This window comes from Apodemus sylvaticus, chromosome 22 (genome assembly GCF_947179515.1).
Source record: "Apodemus sylvaticus chromosome 22, mApoSyl1.1, whole genome shotgun sequence".
NCBI classification, from domain to species: Eukaryota; Metazoa; Chordata; class Mammalia; order Rodentia; family Muridae; genus Apodemus; species Apodemus sylvaticus.
The window spans coordinates 49,244,863-49,263,782 of record NC_067493.1 but is presented as its reverse complement, the minus strand read 5'-3'; the positions used below and the strand labels follow the sequence as shown (position 1 = coordinate 49,263,782).

General features: G+C 46.5%; 1 protein-coding gene across 1 annotated transcript in view; it reads left to right on the top strand.

Annotated features, from left to right (window-relative positions):
* Positions 1-18,920, top strand: part of Tbx5 (T-box transcription factor 5) — a 47,972-nt gene that overhangs the window by 14,266 nt on the left and 14,786 nt on the right. Inside the window, exon 6 of the mRNA XM_052168374.1 lies at positions 3,546-3,637. Within this exon, the coding sequence (XP_052024334.1) occupies positions 3,546-3,637 (92 nt within the window). The remainder of the gene's footprint in view (positions 1-3,545; positions 3,638-18,920) is intronic.

The window sequence follows — 18,920 nt, the reverse complement described above, 5'->3', positions numbered from 1 at the left end:
GCTTCCCAAAATGATTTACAGACTCTGGCTTATACTGAAGAGTCCCAGACACAATCAGAAAACAACAGGCATGGCCATGCAGGCCTGGGACACCAGCACAGCATCCAGAAGGCTGAGGCAGGAGGATCAAGAGTCAGAGGCTAGAATCCAGGAGAATCCAGGCCTGTCAGAAACACCCGTTATTGGAGAAAAGGATGGTACACTCTCTCTTTTGATAGCCACAGGAAGTTCTGAAACCAAAGCCCACCTTCTGGTTAGAAAGAGGAAGTAGATGCTCTTAGAGAAGGTTCTAGCACAAACTAGTCCTGAACTAGAATTTCATCACTGAAAACTAGAGAGTTGGTGGATGGTGCCCATGAGGTGGGACCGGAGAACAAAGGAGCTGTCGTAATGAGCCTCGTTAGTGAAGAACAAGGGAGGGGGAGATGTGTGTGCACAAGTACACACGTGTTTACAAAATATTTAAAAGTTACCACTTTTAAAAAGGGATCTACCCCATTTTTAATTAATGTGTATCTGCACGTGTCCATGTGTGGGTCTGTACCCGTAGCTGCAGGTGACCACAGAGGCCACTGGATCTCTGGAACTAAAGTTATGGGTAGCTGTGAGGGGCTGGGAACCAAACTGGAGTCCCCTTCAAGAGCAGTATGTGCTCTTAACACTGGGCCACCTGTTTATTATTGTCATTAGTGTGCGTGCAAGTGTATGTGTGTGTGTGTGTGTGTATGTGTGTGTGTGTGTGTGTGTGTATGTGTCTGTGTGTCTTTGTGTGTGTGTGCCTGTGTGTGTGTTTAGGTGTGTGTGTGTGTGTCTGTCTGTCTGTCTGTGTACCTCTGTATGTGTGTGTGTGCATGCGTTTAGGGGTGTGTGTGTGTGTGTATGCACGCATGCACTTGCACACGTCACAGCGCCCATGGAGGTCAGAGGAGAGATTCTTGGAGGACATTTGCTCTTTTTGCCTTTACCTGGGTTCTAGGATTAGAACTCAGGTCTCCAGGCTTAGCAAGTACATTATAAGCTGAGCCATCTCATTGGCCCTAACAGCAATTCTTCATTTTATCAGGAAACTACTTGAGTGTGTGTGTGTGTGTGTGTGTGTGTGTGTGTGTGTGTGTGTCTGTCTGTCTGTATGTATGCCTGTGTGTGTCTGTCTGTCTGTGTGCCTGTGTGTATGTGTCTGTCTGTGTGCCTGTGTGTGTCTGTGTGTGTGTCTCTGTGTATGCCTGTGTCTCTGTGTGTGTGTGTGTCTGTCTGTGTGCCTGTGTGTGTGTGTTTAGGGGTGTGTATGTATGTTTGTGCGTGTGCCTGTGCCTGTGTGTGTCTCTGTGTGTGTGTGTCTCTGTGTGTGTGTCTGTCTGTCTGTGTATGTGCCTGTGTGGGTCTGTCTGTGTGTGTGTCTGTGTGTGTGTCTCTGTGTGTGTGTGTTTGTGTGTGTGTGTGTGTCTGTCTGGGTGCCTGTCTGCGTCTGCGTCTGTGTCTGTGTGTGTGCCTGTGCCTCTGTGTGTGTGTCTGTGTCTGTCTGTCTGTCTGTCTGTGTGCCCGTGTGTGTATTTAGGGGTGTGTGTGTATGTTTGTCTGTGTGTGTGCCTGTGCCTGTGTGTGTCTGTGTGTTTGTGTGTATATGCCTGTGTGTGTCTGTCTCTGTGTGTCTGTCTGTCTGTCTGTCTGTCTGCCTGTACGTGTCTGTGTCTGTGGTGTCTCTGTGTGTGCCTGTGCCTCTGTGTGTGTGTCTCTGTTGGGTGTAGCATGTGCCAGGACAGAGGACAGACAACTTGTAGGAGTCAGTTCTCTCCTCCCACCCGTGTGAGTCCTGGAGATTAAACTTACCTTATCAGGTTTGAGGCAAAGGTCATTTTCCAAGGTGTGTGTACTGCTGGGTGGAGGAGAATTCTCAGTGTCGAATCAGATGCTGCCATGGAAAGAAACTCAGCCTGATCCATGAACCCTCTGGCTTTCCCTCAGAGTTTTATTTCAGGACTAGCTTATTCTAGAACCTCTGGCAGCATCACATCAGCTTTCTCTTTCTGGCCAGAAGGCAGGTTCATGACTTCCTGTGGATACCAAAAGAGAGTCTGCCATCTTTTGTTGAATACCAAGTGACTCTGTCACACTTGGATTCTCCTTTGTCATATAGAGTTGTGAACAGTATTTATGGTTAAAATAATTTTGAATGAAAAGGGGAGTTGATTTAAATAAGATGCATAGCTGGGCCTAGGGGCTCACACCCGTAACTCTAGCAATTAGAATGACCTTTAGTTGGAGGCCAGCCTGGGCTACATACACAGTGAGATCCTGTCTCAGAAGAACAAAAGTTGGGGCAGGGCTGTCTTAGCAGAGGTTCAGAGTTTGGATCACTAGCATCCTCATAAATGCTGAGCTAGCATGGCCGCAGTCCCTACAATCACACTCCTCTGGAGGCGGAGACTGGAGATTTATGGGAGGTGGATAGTTAGGCTAGTTGAATCTGAAAGCTCATGGGAGAGATCTTGCCATAGCATGTAAAGTAGAGAGACCCAGGAAGATAACTAGTGTCAACTTTGGGCCTCCACAAGCATGTTCCTAAACAAGTGAACATACATGCACACAGGATAACATACACACACATATATACATGTAAGGCAAAACAGAACAGACCACAACAAAAGCCAAGCAGCATTCAAATCCTCTTAGGTGTGGCAGAGGCTCTAAAGGGAAGAAGTCATGATACCCTGGTGCCCGTCATGTGATTCTATCGGTACGTGACAGTTCAACTCACACACAACTTTTAGGAAACACTTCTAGTAAATTCCACATGGATGCAGCCCGCCGCCTGGATCTGCTATTACGTTCACACTAGAATAATATGTGTTGATGGATTAAATTAGAGTGTTGGGCCTTGAACCAAAACATGAAGAAACACACAGCTCTGCTGCAGGGTTGTGACACAGAGTTTAAAGACAGAATTCCCACCTCCGTGCCTAGGAAACCATGGAGGGTCAGTACCACGGGGCAGCTACCATCTGTGGGATCCTCAGATGTTGTTGGTGTTTATTGAACTGGGCAGTGTTTTACACCTGGGCCAGTCAATGCTGTCTGCAAATAGTGAAATGGGGCATGGCTGGACCTTTGAAAGCTTCGATCAAGATGTGTTTTCTGCTATCGGGAGATTACCACATTGTGTGGGATGTGCGGTCGCTATGTCAACACTCACAGCTTCCTAAGGAAGAGGGGCCAAATGTTGAGGCTTCCATTTCCTTTGAAATGCAAAATGCCTAACACACACACATGCACACACACACACACACATACACAGATGATAATGTAGAATATGACTTCAATTAATAAGTAAACCAAATCCAGGTTTCCCCTTCCTTTCAACATCGATCTGATCTAAGACATTTTCAAAGCCGCAGCTGCAGTGGTGTGTCCTGTCACTGCGATGGCTGCATTGCGTCCCCTGGGCTGTCCTGGGGTCTCTTTCCCATGACGCTTGTCATGCACTCTTGTCCCAAGGCCCTCATTTGGTAACCGAGTGTGAACCAACTTGCTCTCCCTCTCCCTCTCAGATCACACAGCTGAAAATTGAGAACAACCCCTTCGCCAAAGGCTTTCGGGGCAGTGATGACCTGGAGCTACACAGGATGTCTCGGATGCAAAGGTAAGAAATTGGGGGTCAAATGCATCCCAACAAACTCCCCCCCCCACTCGCCAGCATCCTTGCCATCTAACAGAGAAAGATCTGTCATTTCCATCTCAGTCTCTCGTCTTTGTGTCTGTCTGTCTGTCTCTGTGTGTTTGTAGGTCAAAGGTCAACACAGGTACCTCCCTCAATCACTTCTCCACCTTATTTTTGAGACAGAGTCTCACTGAACCTGGGTTCTCTGATTCAGCCAGGCTGGCTGGCCATTGAGCTATAGGGATACTTCTGTGTCCACCTCCCTACAACTGGTGCTGCAAACAAGTCTCACCATGCCCAGATTTGTCTTGGGCTCTGGGGATTTGAACTCATGTCTCCATGCACACGCAGCTAGCATTGTGTGGAATGAGCCCTCTTTCTAGCCCCAAGCCCCTCTTCTCATAACCCTTAGGATCTGGAAGGATGCTTTTGGGCAGCCTGCAGTGTAAACGTCTGGGTGGGAGACGGTGGATTCTAGCCTGCCAGGGACTCAAAGTTACATGCCTCCTCTTCCTTTTTGGCGTCTTATCACCCCCTCCTCCTCTTCCTCCTGAGACCTTCCCCCTTCTCCTTCCCATCCATCTCAGCCAATGAACGCTGTTCTCTCGGCAACATCTCCCCAGAAATGAGAGAGAAGTTATCAACTGCGTTTCCTGAGGGTGAAACACAGACCAACTTGACACCAGGTGGTGTCCACGGCACCCTGGGGCTGGGGGTGGGGCTGGGGCTGGGGGTGCAGATTGGGAGCCAGTGCTAAATGTCGTTTGCTAGTTTGACATATCCTGTGGTTGCAGCCGCTGATTTGACAAATAAAAGGGGGGCTGGAAGAAACGTACATGAGAGAGAACTGGGTCTGACTGGGACGACTGAACAAGTGCAGTAGGGTTATCAGTTGTTCTCTCAGCTCCCAGTGAGACCTCCTCCATGGCAAGAGAATTAGAAATCCCATCTCCATCCCCTTGGCCAAATGTGTGCACATGTGCAGACACACAGAGACACACATGGAGGCACACACACACAGAGGCACATACACAGAGGCACACACACAAGCACACACACATGCACACAGATACACACACATGCACACAGATACACACGCATACACATAGATACACACACATGCACACAGGTACACATGCATGCACACAGGTACACACACATATACACATGCACACACAGAAGCACACATGTACATGGGTACACCCATTCCCCCCTTCCCTCTCTCTGGTTTTAATGAAATCATTAATGATGCTCTAGAAGACAGGAAAAGGGGGGTGGTCAGTTAGATACAGGACACAGTCATCCAAGAAGGGTAAAAGACCCTATAAGAGAAAGGGATGGAAGCCCATGGTCTTGGGGTCTAAACACTGTACTGAGAACTGTATGTTGTGGATTAATTTAATTAAAAATATTCTTTTATTTGCATGGCTATTTTGCCTGCACATAAGTCTGTGTACTGTGTAAATCCAGTGCCACAGAAGCCAGAAGAGGCCATCTCATCCCCTAGGAGTTATAAATGGTTGTGAGCCACCAAGTGCATGCTGTCAATTTAGTCCAGGTCCTCTGCAAAGAGCAACGAGCGTTCTTCACTGCCGAGCTAACTCTCTGCAGCCCTGGGACTATTTAAAGTCAGTATTTTCAAAATGTGTCTGGAAATTGCCCGTCGCTGTAGTTCTAGGGTCAGGAGAGTCAATGCCCACAAAAATCCTGCCTAATTAGAGACAGAGACAACTGTTTGAGCCCAGCCCCCTCCCATCCAGAGCCAAGTTCAAAGTCACATTCCACACTGATGGAGACTTTGTTGCAGAGGTAGCCACAGCCATTACCGAAGCCTTGTCTGAGAACTATAGGTGAAGGTCTAAACTGGGCTACTTTGTATCTCTCACCTGCTCCATCCTTCCCACCGGGGGTGTGGTGGACTTCCCACCAGGGTGTGGTGGCCTGGAGAGGCCAGGACATACCTTCCTCTCCAGCTTCACCAGGCCTACCAAGCATATCTCTTTCTGTGCTAAGAACCAAACTCAGGGTCTCACACACGATAAAGGATAGTTCTACTGCTGAGCTCACCTTCCGGCCAGATTTTTCTTACTGCCTCCTCCTTGACAGTGGGAGCAGGTCTCTGTACACTTGGGAACCCTCCAGATTCTTATCACAGTAGAGGGAGGTCCAGACCTCTTACCACGACTGACCACACCCTTCCTCTCAGGATCTGCTCCCTGCTGTCTCTGTCTGCTCTGAATCTCTTTGCATTTTCTTGTTTGTAGCCCCGGGACTCATGTTCAGTTTTTGTCTCATCCTTCCCCGCCCTTCCCTGGCCAGCTCTCAACATCAGCGGGTTTCTGGTGGATCTTCCTTCCCTTAAGGATCTTTCCCTGACGGCTCCTGATCTTTGGAAGCTCACAGGAACAGTTGTCCGATGGGAAAGGAGACGGGTGGGGAAAGGGCAGGTTTTTGAGAGCTGGGGCATATGGATACACTAACCAGTACTCAGAGAGCTAGGGCATATGGATACACTAACCAGTAGTCATCACAACTCTATTTCTGTTTGACTGGGTCTCTGTCCAGGTGTCAGGTGGAAAGGAGGGAAAGAGAGGGTGCAGGGAACAAAAAGAGGTGAGAAGAGAAAGGGAGGGGGCAAGGAGAGAAAGAGAAGGGCTGGTCACCACTGCTTATCCGGTCAGAACCAGTCTCTTAGCCTAAGAGCCACAGGCTTTTGTGGCCACATGCAGAGTTGTGTTGGGAAACTAAGGAAAGGCTAGACCTTCTGGGGGATTAGACAGGGTACTTTTTGCACATGGCCTTAGTGACTATGATGGAGAAAGCAAAATGGCCAAAGTGACAGTTCGGATGTCTGTCAAAGCTAGGGGGTTATCCCAAGACCTGGGTGCGTCATTGTTTAACTCCGGGGAAGCGAATTAACCTTCCAGAGACTCGATGTTCCCACCTGTGAAGTGGGCACAAATAAATGTAGCCTCCAGGTCTTAAGGGTCTTGCAAAAATTACTTGAAAAAGAGGAGACAAGGAGTCTGGATCTTAGTCTATTCTCAGGACACTTTCCCTGATCCAGGGGAAATCTCCCTGGGACCGTCAGTTCTAAGTTTGTTCAGAATTTATTTTGGGCTGTCGTCCCAGCCCCCAGATTGCAGTAGGTAGTGACAAGCAAGGACTGTGGCTCTTGGAGTCAACTGTGATAAAGGGCGGCTTACTGTTAATCTTGTAATTCTGTTTCCTGTCCTCCACACACCCGGTGACAGCTGACTTTAGGAGGACGAGGAGGAGGAGGAGGGATGAAATCTGGAAGAAGGGAGAGAGAGAGGCAGGGCTCTGGGGGTCTGCTAAGTTGCTTCTGGACTGGTTTGCCCAAGGCCTGGACAGTCACACTGCTTTGCTCTCTCTCTCTTCTGATCCTGTGTCTGGAAAAAACACAACAGTGACTTAGCTTTTTCCCAGTATTCATTTATGGTGTCCAGTTACAGGAGCCATCACCGCTTATAATAAACACGGGAGAGCTGGGGAAAAATAAAACCACTTACAGTGCCTGTTTCCAGCTTCCAGTGACAGTGTGCATGGCACCCAAGTGGCTTAGAAAGGGGCGGGGCCTGCAGTAGGGAAAAAAAAAAAACAGCCTCCTACAGCCAGTGTTCCTCAAGTCAGCTAAAGGGGAACATAGGGTTACCCCTGTTTCCTGAGATGCATCTGTAGAACGAATAAAGAATAAAAGGCTGCACGGTGACCCCTGTTCTTCCACAGAGGAGTCCACAACTGTTGAAGAACCCCCAATGTCATGTAGTTCAGGGAAAGCCATGTAATGTTCCACACATGTAGTGTATAGTGGCAAGAGAAAGCACGGCCTGGAGGACCTAGGTCAGATCTGGGCGGGGCTTTGTGCTCCCAGGGTTTACACTCCCAGGGTCTGCCTGCCAGCTTCCTGCAGCCTCCTGACTGCCTGGGCACTGAAACTCCTGCATGCAGCATCTCCAACATCGCTCGGTCAATACTGTAAGACCGCTTCTTACAGGTCCTTCACAGGCCTAGACAGAATGACAAGGGACATGCTGAGGTATAAAACCACCCAGCTCCTACAGAAAAGACAGCATAGTGCAGAGCCACAGTGATGTCCCATGTTGACCGTGCTGGGTGATGGGACGGGTGCTTACCTTAGTGAGCACTCATTGCAGGTGCACCTGCCAGGGTCACAGAAATGACTGACAGGCAGAGTCCTCGCTGTGACCAAGGATTCCCGGGGGGCCCTCTTATATAGGGTGATGGAGGTGGAGAGGAACTCCCTTCTACAGAGTGAGACATGGAAAAGAACCCCTTTTCTAGGGGGTGAGAGGGTGCAGAGGAACCCCTTTAAGGATGAGAGGAGGAAGGGGAGCCCCTTCTACAAGATGAAAGGAGTACAGAGGAACCCACTTTTATGGGGTGAGGGGGGACAGGAGGAACTCCTGCTCTGAAGGGCAAGGAGAGGGTGGAGAGGAATCTCTACAAGGCGAGGTGAGGTAATGAGGAACCCCTTTCTATAGGGTGAGAGGTAGGTATTTGAACTTGAGGCAGACACACACACACATACATACACACATATATACATACAGACACACACATACACACATACACATACACACACATATACACACATACACACATATACATGTGCATACATACACACATACATACACACATACACACATACAGACACACACATACACACATACACATACACACATACACACATACACATATACATATACACATGCATACATACACACATACATACACACATACACACACATACACACACATACATATATACATACACACATACACATATACACATATAATATACACATACACACATACACATATACACACATACACACATACATATATACACATACACACATACACACATATACACATATACACATAAACACATATACACATATCCATATACACATACACATATACATATACACATACACATACACACACATACACACATACACATATACATATACACATACATACACACATATACACATACATGTACATGCATACATATACATACATACACATATACACGTATACATATACACACATACACATATATACACACATACACACATACATATATACACATACACACATACATGCACATACACACACACACACACACACTCACACATACACATAAGTCACCCCTGTGTTTCTTGCTTCTCTTCTACAGAATGGCCTTGAACACTGGTAGCCTTTCTGCCACAGAGGTCTAGACTGAAAATCCCTCACCCAAAATGTTTGAGCCTGGAAGCCTTTGAGACTTGGAAGTCTTCTGTATTTTGGATTCCTGCATGCATTTAAGAGATTTCAATTTCACACCTAACATTCATTTGTCTCTCAATGTCTTGTACACATAGCCTGAAGGGAATATATCACACAGTATTTTTGTAGTGGCTGTGGGTTCTTTGGATTACTTAATGTACATACTTAATTACATAATTGATCTTGTTTGTTTCCTGAGGACTGACCCCAGGGCCTTTGCATATGCTAAGCAAATGCTGTATCATTGGAATACATCACAAGCCCTACCTACTTTAAAACATCATCATCATTAAATAATAATAATAATGTGTGTGTATATCACAACATGTTTGTGTGTGATAGCCTGAGGACAACTTCTGGAAGCCAGTGTTTTTCCTTTTGTCTTTATGCGGGTTCCAGGGATGGAACTCATGTCTCTAGGCTTCAATGAGCACTTTTACCTGCAGGACAAGCTTGCTGGCTTTGTACCTTGTACATTTGCTTACAATGTGTGTGACTTTCCGCTCAGGGTGTCATCTTGTCAGCTCTCAGAAGGCTTCAGGCCATGGAGCATTTTGGATTTGGGAGTTTAGGACCCCCAGCTTGTGTTGATGGGGGTCTTACCAGAGGCTAGCCAATTGCTCTTTTAATAGGAAGTGGTCCCCAAGGTAGACATTTGTAGATGTTGAGCTGTCCTTACCCGGAGGAGGGAAGTTTGGAGCTTAGGACTCTGTAGCCAGACAGGACCCCCCACCCCCACTCAGTGACAGTCTTGGAGGCACACAGCCTGGTCACATTATGAGTGACCATCGTCTTCCACCTCTGCTTGGCCGTGTGTCATCCTTTCCACGATGTCCCCGCCCCCCCTTTAAAGTCCAATGAAAGTGGTGGCCCGCACCTTTAATCCCAGCACTTGGGGGACAGAGGCAGGCAAATCTCTGAGTTTGAGGCCAGCGTGGTCTACATAACAAGTTCCAGGACAGCCAGGGCTACCCAGAGAAACCCTGTCTCAAACACACACACACACACACACACACACACACACACACACACACGCACTAAATCAAATGAAATCAAGAAAGATCTGAAATACTCGCAGTATACACATAGCAGGGGAAATCCAATAGTTTTAAGGGATGCATGGGGGCTGGGCCCTTCCAAAGTTTCATTTCTTCCGTTGGAGAGTTCCTGCCTCTGTTGTAAATCGATTTTCAGCCTCTGACCACACACGTCTGGCTTTCGGACAGAAGGCTTAGCGCTCTTACTTTCTCTGCTTGTGGCTAGAGGTCAACCCAATGCCCGGTTGCAGAGAAGTGACCTGAGACTTTTTTTTTGTGCAGCAGCCCAGACCCCCTCTCACCCTCTTGTGATTCCGGCTGCTCTGGGGAAACACGTTTATCTCAGACAAGAGCGAGGTCGTGAGGGGAAAGCAGAGCCATGATGGATGTTGTAAAACCAAGGTTGTCCGCGGCTCTGCCTGGGATGTCGGGGAGCAGGTGGGATGCTTGGATAGCTCCTCCATCTTACCTGCAGAATCACGGTCCCCCCTCCCCCATGCCTGTGGGCACTTGCCCTTCTAGAGGGGGCATTTCGAGCTGTACATTCATTCATTTACCTGTTTACCATCTTTCCTGATGCGTGATTGTTAAGATGTTCATATATAGAAGAGTGTGGCGTATAGCTTTGATGTACAGAATGTGGAACAGGCCAGTAAGATCGTTGGCACATCACCCAGGCTAACTACTGATTTCTTCTCTCTCTTTCTCTTTTCCCCTCATCTTCTCTCTCCTACCCTTTCCTCTCATCAGTCTTCCCTCTCCCCTCCCCTTTCTCTTTCCCTCCCCACTCTTCCCTCCCCACCCCTCCACTCCCCAGGAACACCTAGCTCTTACCCTCTGTGTATAGCCATCACCCCGGCCACTCCCACCAACTCAACGTTGTGCTGCTGTGTCTTTCTAGAGCTCATTTCTCTTGCATGCCCAGAACACTCTATTCATTGACCAACATCTCTCCATACCTTTTCCTCCAGACCACAGCAGCCACCCCTCTGCTCTGCCTGCTGGAAGTTGGACCATTTTAGACTTCATCTAGGAAGTCGTGTCTTACAGCCTATCTTCCTGTGTCTGGTTTCTTTCCCTTAGCACGACATCCTACAGGTTCACTCTAGGTGTCTCAAATGAGAGGATTTCTCCTTTTTGAAGGATAAATAGTATTTACTACTACTACTACTACTACTACTACTACTACTACTACTGCTGCTACTACTACTGCTGCTACTACTACTACTACTACTACTACTACTACTACACACACACACACACACACCACACACATACACACACACTCCACATTCTCTTTATCCATTTACCCACAGGCTTAGGACAACAGCGGGCATAAGGATCCAGTCACCAATTCCATTCTTTCTGGATATAGACCCAGCAAGGGACTGCTGGACCACACAGCACTTCTATTTTTAGCTTTTGAAGGAACTATGAGATGTTTCCCATAATGACTGTGCCAAACTGTATCCCCACCAGCGGCGGAGAGGGTTTCCCTTTCTCCACCTCCTCGCCAACACCTGTTATCTCGTGTCATTGTGATAGCGGCCATCCTAGCAGTGTGAGGTGACAGCCCTGGGTGAGATTGCCTTGCGTTTCCCCAGAAAGTGAAGTTGATTCTTTTCCTCATGGACCTGTTGACCATTTGTGTGCCTTCTTTGGAGAAATATCTGCTTAGATCCTTCATGGAATTTATATTTTTGTTTAGTCGATTATTTTGGGATATATATATGTATATATATGTGTGTGTGTGTGTGTGTGTGTGTGTGTGTGTGTGTGTGTATCTCCCAGGCTTTTTATCATCATCACCACCACCACCACCACCACCATCATCATCATCATCATCATCACCATGTGTGGTACCCCTATCTACTTTCTAGCAGTATTTCTCATACTTACAAGGGACCTCGTTAGAAAGCAGATTTCTACATGTCCCTGACAGTCTGTAGTTCTAGGACAGGACAAAAGCTTCCTTGGGACAAGTCCTTTCAAATGACCAAGGGAGGGATTCATTGGGCAGCCCTGCCTTATTCAAGTAATGAGCAGACAGGTAGATGCATAACCCTGACTTCTGAAGACTGAGTCCCTGGGTGGGTTTTCTGTAGAAAAGATGGCCTCTTTCTTGGTTTTGTGCTCAGATCTGGCTAAACATTAAAGTCACCCACAAGCCCTGACCAGCGTTTTATCGTCAAACATTCAAGATATGAAGAAAACACAGAATTAGACCAAAATCTCTGCCTGTATGTCTGCTCTGTCACACATGTGTTCATCTGTCTGTCTGTCCATTCTTCAGGCCATCTAGCCATCATCCTTCTTACTGTAACAGATGAAATTTAATCTGAGTCACAGGAAGGAACCATTCCAGCCCAAACCCTTTAGTGAGTGCATCATGAGCCAAGATTTGAGTTTTGTTCACATTCCTTCCTTTTATCTTAGATTTTTCTGAGCGAGATGCACACGTTATAAGTCTACTTTTTGCTTCTTGACAAATGTTCATAATCGTGAAACCTAATTCTGTGTCAAACTCTAGAACATTCCATGAATCTGCTTATTTTTCTTATTAGCACATATAGGTTTATGTATATGTATGCATATGAGAGTATTTGTGCATCTGTGTATGTGTGCATATGTGTGTGTATGTGTGTATATGTATGTTTGTATATGAGTGTCTGTGTGTGTATGCATGTGTGTATGTGAGTGTATGTATGTGTGTATAAGCATGTGTGTATATGCATGTGTGTATGTGTATATGTGTGTATGTATGTGTGTATGTGTGTTTATGTTTGTATATATATGTGTATATATGAGTGTTTGTATGTGTGTACATTTGTGTGTGAGTGTGCATGTGCATATATGTGTATGTTCCTGTATGTGTGTGTATATGAGTGTGTGTGCATGTGTATGTGTGTGCATATGTATGTGCATATGTGTATGTATAAGTAAGTATATGTGTATATGTATGTGTGTGTGTATGTGTGTATATGAGTGTGCGTGCATGTGTATGTGTGTGCATATGTATGTGCATATGTGTATGTATAAGTAAGTGTATGTGTATATGTATGTGTGTGTGTATGTGTGTATATGAGTGTGTGTGCATGTGTATGTGTGTGCATATGTATGTGCATATGTGTATGTATAAGTGTATGTGTGTGTGTATGTATGTGTGTGCATATGTATGTGCATATGTATATGTATAAGTAAGTGTATGTGTATATGTATGAACTACTGGACCCCTTTCAGATAGTGGGTGTGAGTGCATGCCTCTCCCTAGAAAAATGACAAGCCCAGAGTACTTGATCTCTGGATGGGGCAGCAGCTCAGAGCCCCTTCACAGCGTGCTGTGTGCAAAGTGCTGCTTCCACATGTGTTGTCCAGAATGGAGTGATGAGAATCAGTCCTCCTAGTGCTCAGAAGGCTGAGACAGGAGGATCGAAGTTGGAAGTCACCTTGCCTATATAATGAGATCCCCTAACCTCCCCCAACCCTCTAAAAGCAAGACTTGGGGTGTAGCTTAGTAGGTAAAGTACTTGCATAGGATTCACAAAGCCCTGGTTTCCATGCCCAGCACTACATTAACCAGGCCTGGTGAGCATGTCTATTATCCCAGCACTTGGAAACAGAGGAAGGAGTATTAAAAAATGAAGGTCTGCAGAAGAGATGACTTAGCGGCTAAGAGCACCAGCTGCTCATCTGGAGCCTGGGTTTAGGTCCTAGCACCTACATATCTGCTCACCACTGTCTGTAACTCCACTTCCAGGGCATCTGGTGCCCTCTTCTGAATTTCTTGTATACCAGGAACACATGAGGCACACACACACACACACACACACACACACAAGAAGAACTTTCATAGACACAAAATAAAATAAATAGATCTAATTTTTAAATATAAATTTCAAATACAAAATGGAACTGGAGAGGCAGATCAGTGGTTAAGAGCACTTGGCTGCTCTTCCAGAAGTCCCAGGTTTAATTCTCAGAACCAACATAGAGCTTAAAACTATATATAACTCCAGTCCCTAGGAGTTATATATAGATATAGAACAGATCCAATGCTCTGTTCTGGCCTCTGTAGAGAACACACGCACACACACACACATGTGACACAGACATACAGTCATACAAAATACCCATACATATTCAAAACAAAAACAAAACAAAACAAAAACAAAAGTTGAGGGTCACCCTTGACTATATATTGAGTTTGAGGACAGCCCAGGCTCCCTCCTCCTCTTCTCCTTTTCCGACCTCGGTCCTTTACTGAGCTATGTGTTCCCACACATGATAAGCCTTCCCATCCATCAACCATCTCAGAACTCCTAGAGGCCGCTGCCATTATGATCCCATTTTACAGAAGGAGGAAAGAGGAACCAGGAAACTACTCCCCACGTCTGTGACTGGGTGCTTGAGAACAGGGAATCTTCCTGCAGCTACTCTTTCTAGAGATGTATAGCCCCATGGCCCCACAGCTGCAAAGTAAGGGCTCTTACTAGAGAGGGAAGTCCTTCAGAGATCTTGGTCCCTCCCAACCACACAGCCCCACTGGGAAATTTATGTAAAGTGTTTGTGCCTATTTTCCACAGTGCGACCATTTCCTGCCCTTCTGTCATTAGAAACAAGAATCATATGGATTCGTTAGCTGCACTGAGCGGCTTGTCTCCCGGGGTGTGCCCTCCTGGTTCCCATGGTGCCCGCGTATGTCAGATCAAAATAACTTCCCCCTGTGGATCAGAAGGTGAACGTACCAGGGGAACTCCCTGGGGCGCTGAATTTGCCTGGCCTGTTTTAATTTGGGTCTAGGAGGAAAATGCGGAGCCAATGAAAGAGGGATTTACGGTAACACAAGAACAGGGCTTTTACAGCCCTCAGCCTACCTCGGTTGTTTAAAAATGCTGCCAGAAACTAGGTAAAGCATCTGCTGGAGAAAACAAAACAGAACAAAAGCAACTCCACCACATCAGCTCCCTGCCACCTGCTTTTGTGAAAAGGCCAATTCAGCCCGCTGCAGTGTAGTGGGAAGGTTCATTAGCTGGCGGAGGCCCACGGTGCAGTTTGGCCCTCAGTCTCAATATTCCCTTGTAACGTTTTTACAACCCAGACCCATGGACAATGGCGTCATTCAGTACACCCGCACTCGTGGGCAGCAGAATGTCAGGGAGCCTGAGTCAGGGAGGGTCTGGTTCGTGGGTTATGACACCCAAGGAGAGCCGAGAAGCTCAAGATCTGCGTTGTGTCTGGTGCCTTGGGTCAGGCTGGTTGGCGGGTCAGGGGCTGGAAATGGCAGATGGACAGACAGACGGACAGACTGTAAAAGTGGCAGGCGGTCATGAGTGGTGTGTCTTGCCCGGTGACCCCCAACCCTGACCTCTTATAGCTGGTCCCCAACTCTGTCGTTTTAGTCTGCTTTATAGAAAGGTGCTTGGCGTACAGCTGTGTGTAGGTGTAGCGTCCCCTCTGCCACCTCCAAGTTTTTTCCCAAGAGTTTGGGAGGAGAATGGTCTTTGAATAACTCCCACTGCTGTCTCTTTTTCAGCCCAGCCCCTCTGAACATGAATTTTCTGTGTGGTGATTCTTAAATATTCCCATGAAGTGAGGAATGATCTGGGCTCAAAAGAGGGATGGTATTGAAGGCAGTCAGTACGGTGGCTGGCCCACGGGTCACAGCGGTGATGCTCTTGGTGATGGTAGGGATGCTGGTGCTACCAAAGGTGGGGATGATGGTGGATGATGAAGGTGGTGCTGCTGATGGGGATAATGGTGGTTGTGATGCTGATGATGGTGCTGATGGAAATAGTGGTAATGATTATAGTGATGGTGATTATGGTAAAAACTTGCCCTCCATGGCTCACATGTGTGTGTGTGTGTGTGTGTGTGTGTGCGCACACAGACACACACAGACACACAGACACACACAGACACACACACACACACACACCCCTTTCAACCTTCACTGCAATTCTGCAATGATCTGGTTTCTTCGTGGACATTTTTAAGCTGTAGGTGAAAACAACCCACGTTCCCATCCAAGGTATCATGTTGATGCCACCAGACAGGCGCTAATTGTCCCTCTGACTGATCCATCCTTGGATTGGTCCACGAGGAGGTCCGTGGAGACCACCCTGCTGTGAACATTTGTCTCTCTCTCTCTCTCTCTGTCTCTGTCTCTCTCTGTCTCTGTCTGTCTCTGTCTCTCTCTGTCTTTTTCTGTGCCTCTCTGTTTCTGTCTCTCTCTCTGTCTCTGTCTGTCTCTGTCTGTCTGTCTATCTCTGTCTCTGTCTTTTTCTGTGTCTCTCTGTTTCTTTCTGTCTCTGTCTGTCTCTGTCTCTCTCACTGTCTTTTTCTGTGTCTGTCTCTGTCTCTCTCTGTCTGTCTCTGTCTCTCTGTCTGTCTTTGTCTCTCTCTGTCTCTGTCTCTCTGTCTGTCTTTGTCTCTATTTGTCTCTGTCTCTGTCTTTTTCTGTGTCTCTGTGTCTCTCTGTCTCTGTCTGTCTCTGTTTTTTTCTGTGTCTCTGTTTCTGTTTCTCTCTGTCTGTCTCTGTCTCTCTCTCTCTCTGACTCTGTCTCTCCCTGTGTTGCTCTGTCTCTCTCTCTGTCTCTCATCTCACTGAACAGAGGGATCACACCACCTTCCCTTGCCCACAGCCTGACACCTGTCGGATGGCCTGAGGACAGACTCTCAGGCACTAGACGAGATGTTCTTGATACTTGCTGGGGATGATGTTTGAAGCTCCTTAGAGAGAAACAAGCTGTGAGGGACATGTGGTTACTGGGGATAATATCACTTTTCCACTTCTGGAAGTGTTTATAAAACAGGGTTTGGCCTTTCTTGGGGTGAGTAATTCTGCAGTTTGGCAAGGCCGGATGGGAGAATTCCATGGAGCACGCCGGTCCGCTCCCTTGTAAATTCCCTCGGCCAATATTTTTGGAGGCTTATTTTCTTTAATTAAAAAAAATAACCATCACCGTTAAACATATAAAACCCCAAACGATTTCTCCCTTCCTCCTGGAGTGCTGACAGCCCGGCACTTGACCTCAGCAGGCTTGGGCTGAGTTGACGGTGAGATTTGATGGCTATGGTACAGTTTTTTATTATTGTGCCTTTTCTTTTATTCTTCTTGTTTTTTCCATTACATGGTTTGAACCACAAAAGCCAGTGTGCTCTTAAGCCAAAGCCATTTCACTTAGCCTCGCGGCTGACTAGTGGATGTGTGGCACACAACCCAGCTGGGATCCGAGATGGCGTAGGCCCCCCCGGGGGAGGTATAGCTAAGAGACTCTCGGGTGTCATGAGTGGTGGGTATGAGTGTCACGGAAACTTGGCAGCTCCTGCGTGTCCCTGGCCTGGCCACCGTGGTGTGATCCCTCATAACAGAGGTGGACAGCAGAGGAGGGTATATCCCTGGTGTATAGAAAGGGGCCTTGATTGCAGGCCTCTGCTTTAGACATTGAAAGAAGTGTTTACAGAACAGGTGGACTAGAATTATTCCTGGTTGCATCTTACCAGTTCTAGGTCTTTGGACAAGCAGTCTAATCACCCTGGGGCTCAGTTTTCCTAATCTGTAAAATGGGCACAGCAACCATAGCCTCCTCACAGTATCCTGGGAAGGGTACCATGGTCTCTTGCTGGTGGCAGTGCATGTGGAACTTGTATTTTACTTTATTTCTATTTTTGGCATTCAGGTATTAAATTGCAGGGCCTTGTATGTCCCACAGGAATACTCTACTAATGAGCTACACCATAGCCTGTTATTAGGCTAATTAACAAATTGGGGTGCTGGGAATTGAACCCATATCTTTAAGTTTGCCAGGCAAGTACCCTGCTACTGAGCCACATACACACCTATCTACCCATCTACCCATCTATCATCTCTCTCTCTCACTTTCTCTCTCTCTATATATAAATATATATTTATATATATTTATATATAATCTATCTACCTATAATCAATCAATCAATCTATAATCTATCTACCTATAATCAATCTATAATCTATCTATCTATAATCAATCTATCTATCTATATCTACCTATAATCAATCAATCAATCAATCTATCTATCATCTATCGTTTATGAACCGAGCGCCTCATGCATGCTAGGTGAGTCCTCTACCCCTGAGCTACACCTCCACTCCCAGTTGCATACTTTAATTTCCACAAGTAAAAACATATTTCAGTTGTACAAGAGGACCTGAGTTAGCACCTCAAGCACATCACCTTGCACATGTGATTGCTCATAATGAGACTAAACCTATTTGGATCAAAAAAAAAAATCACCGTAAAAATGCCCCAAAAGGTATTTGATTCCAGGTCACGACTAAATAAATAAATAATACATAAACAAACTCTGACATTTTGAATTTCCCAATCCGCATGTGCCTTGGGTCAGAATATGTTGCTAGCCTGTCTAGTACCAGGGGGTCTCTGGCTGAGTGTGGAAACCTATACATTCCTCAGAATACTGTGATTAAAATTCATAAAACACATACTCTAGAAAGTGTTGAATAACAGATATCAAATTATTATCACCGGTATTATTATTTTGATCCTCCTGCCTCTGCCTCCCAAGTGTTGGGATTAGACGTGTGATCCACTATGCCAGGCTTATTTGGTGCTGGGGTCAAATACTGGACACTAGAACACTCTGCTGAGTTACATCCTCAGCTTTGGATGGACCAGATTCTGAGAACCTGCAGGATGGCGGATCAACAGGCCATGGGAGCAATGCATTTGGTTCCGTGGCTTCCATCTTCCTTAGCCTCCCTTCTGCCCCGTCCCCCCCCCTTTCCCTGTCCCTCTTCTCCCTGCTTAACACAAGGCTCCTGCCAATTGCTTCATTCACCCTCTCAACATTATAGTCTCTTGAAAATTGTTTAATTTTTAAATTTTATTTTTAATTATGTGTATGGGATG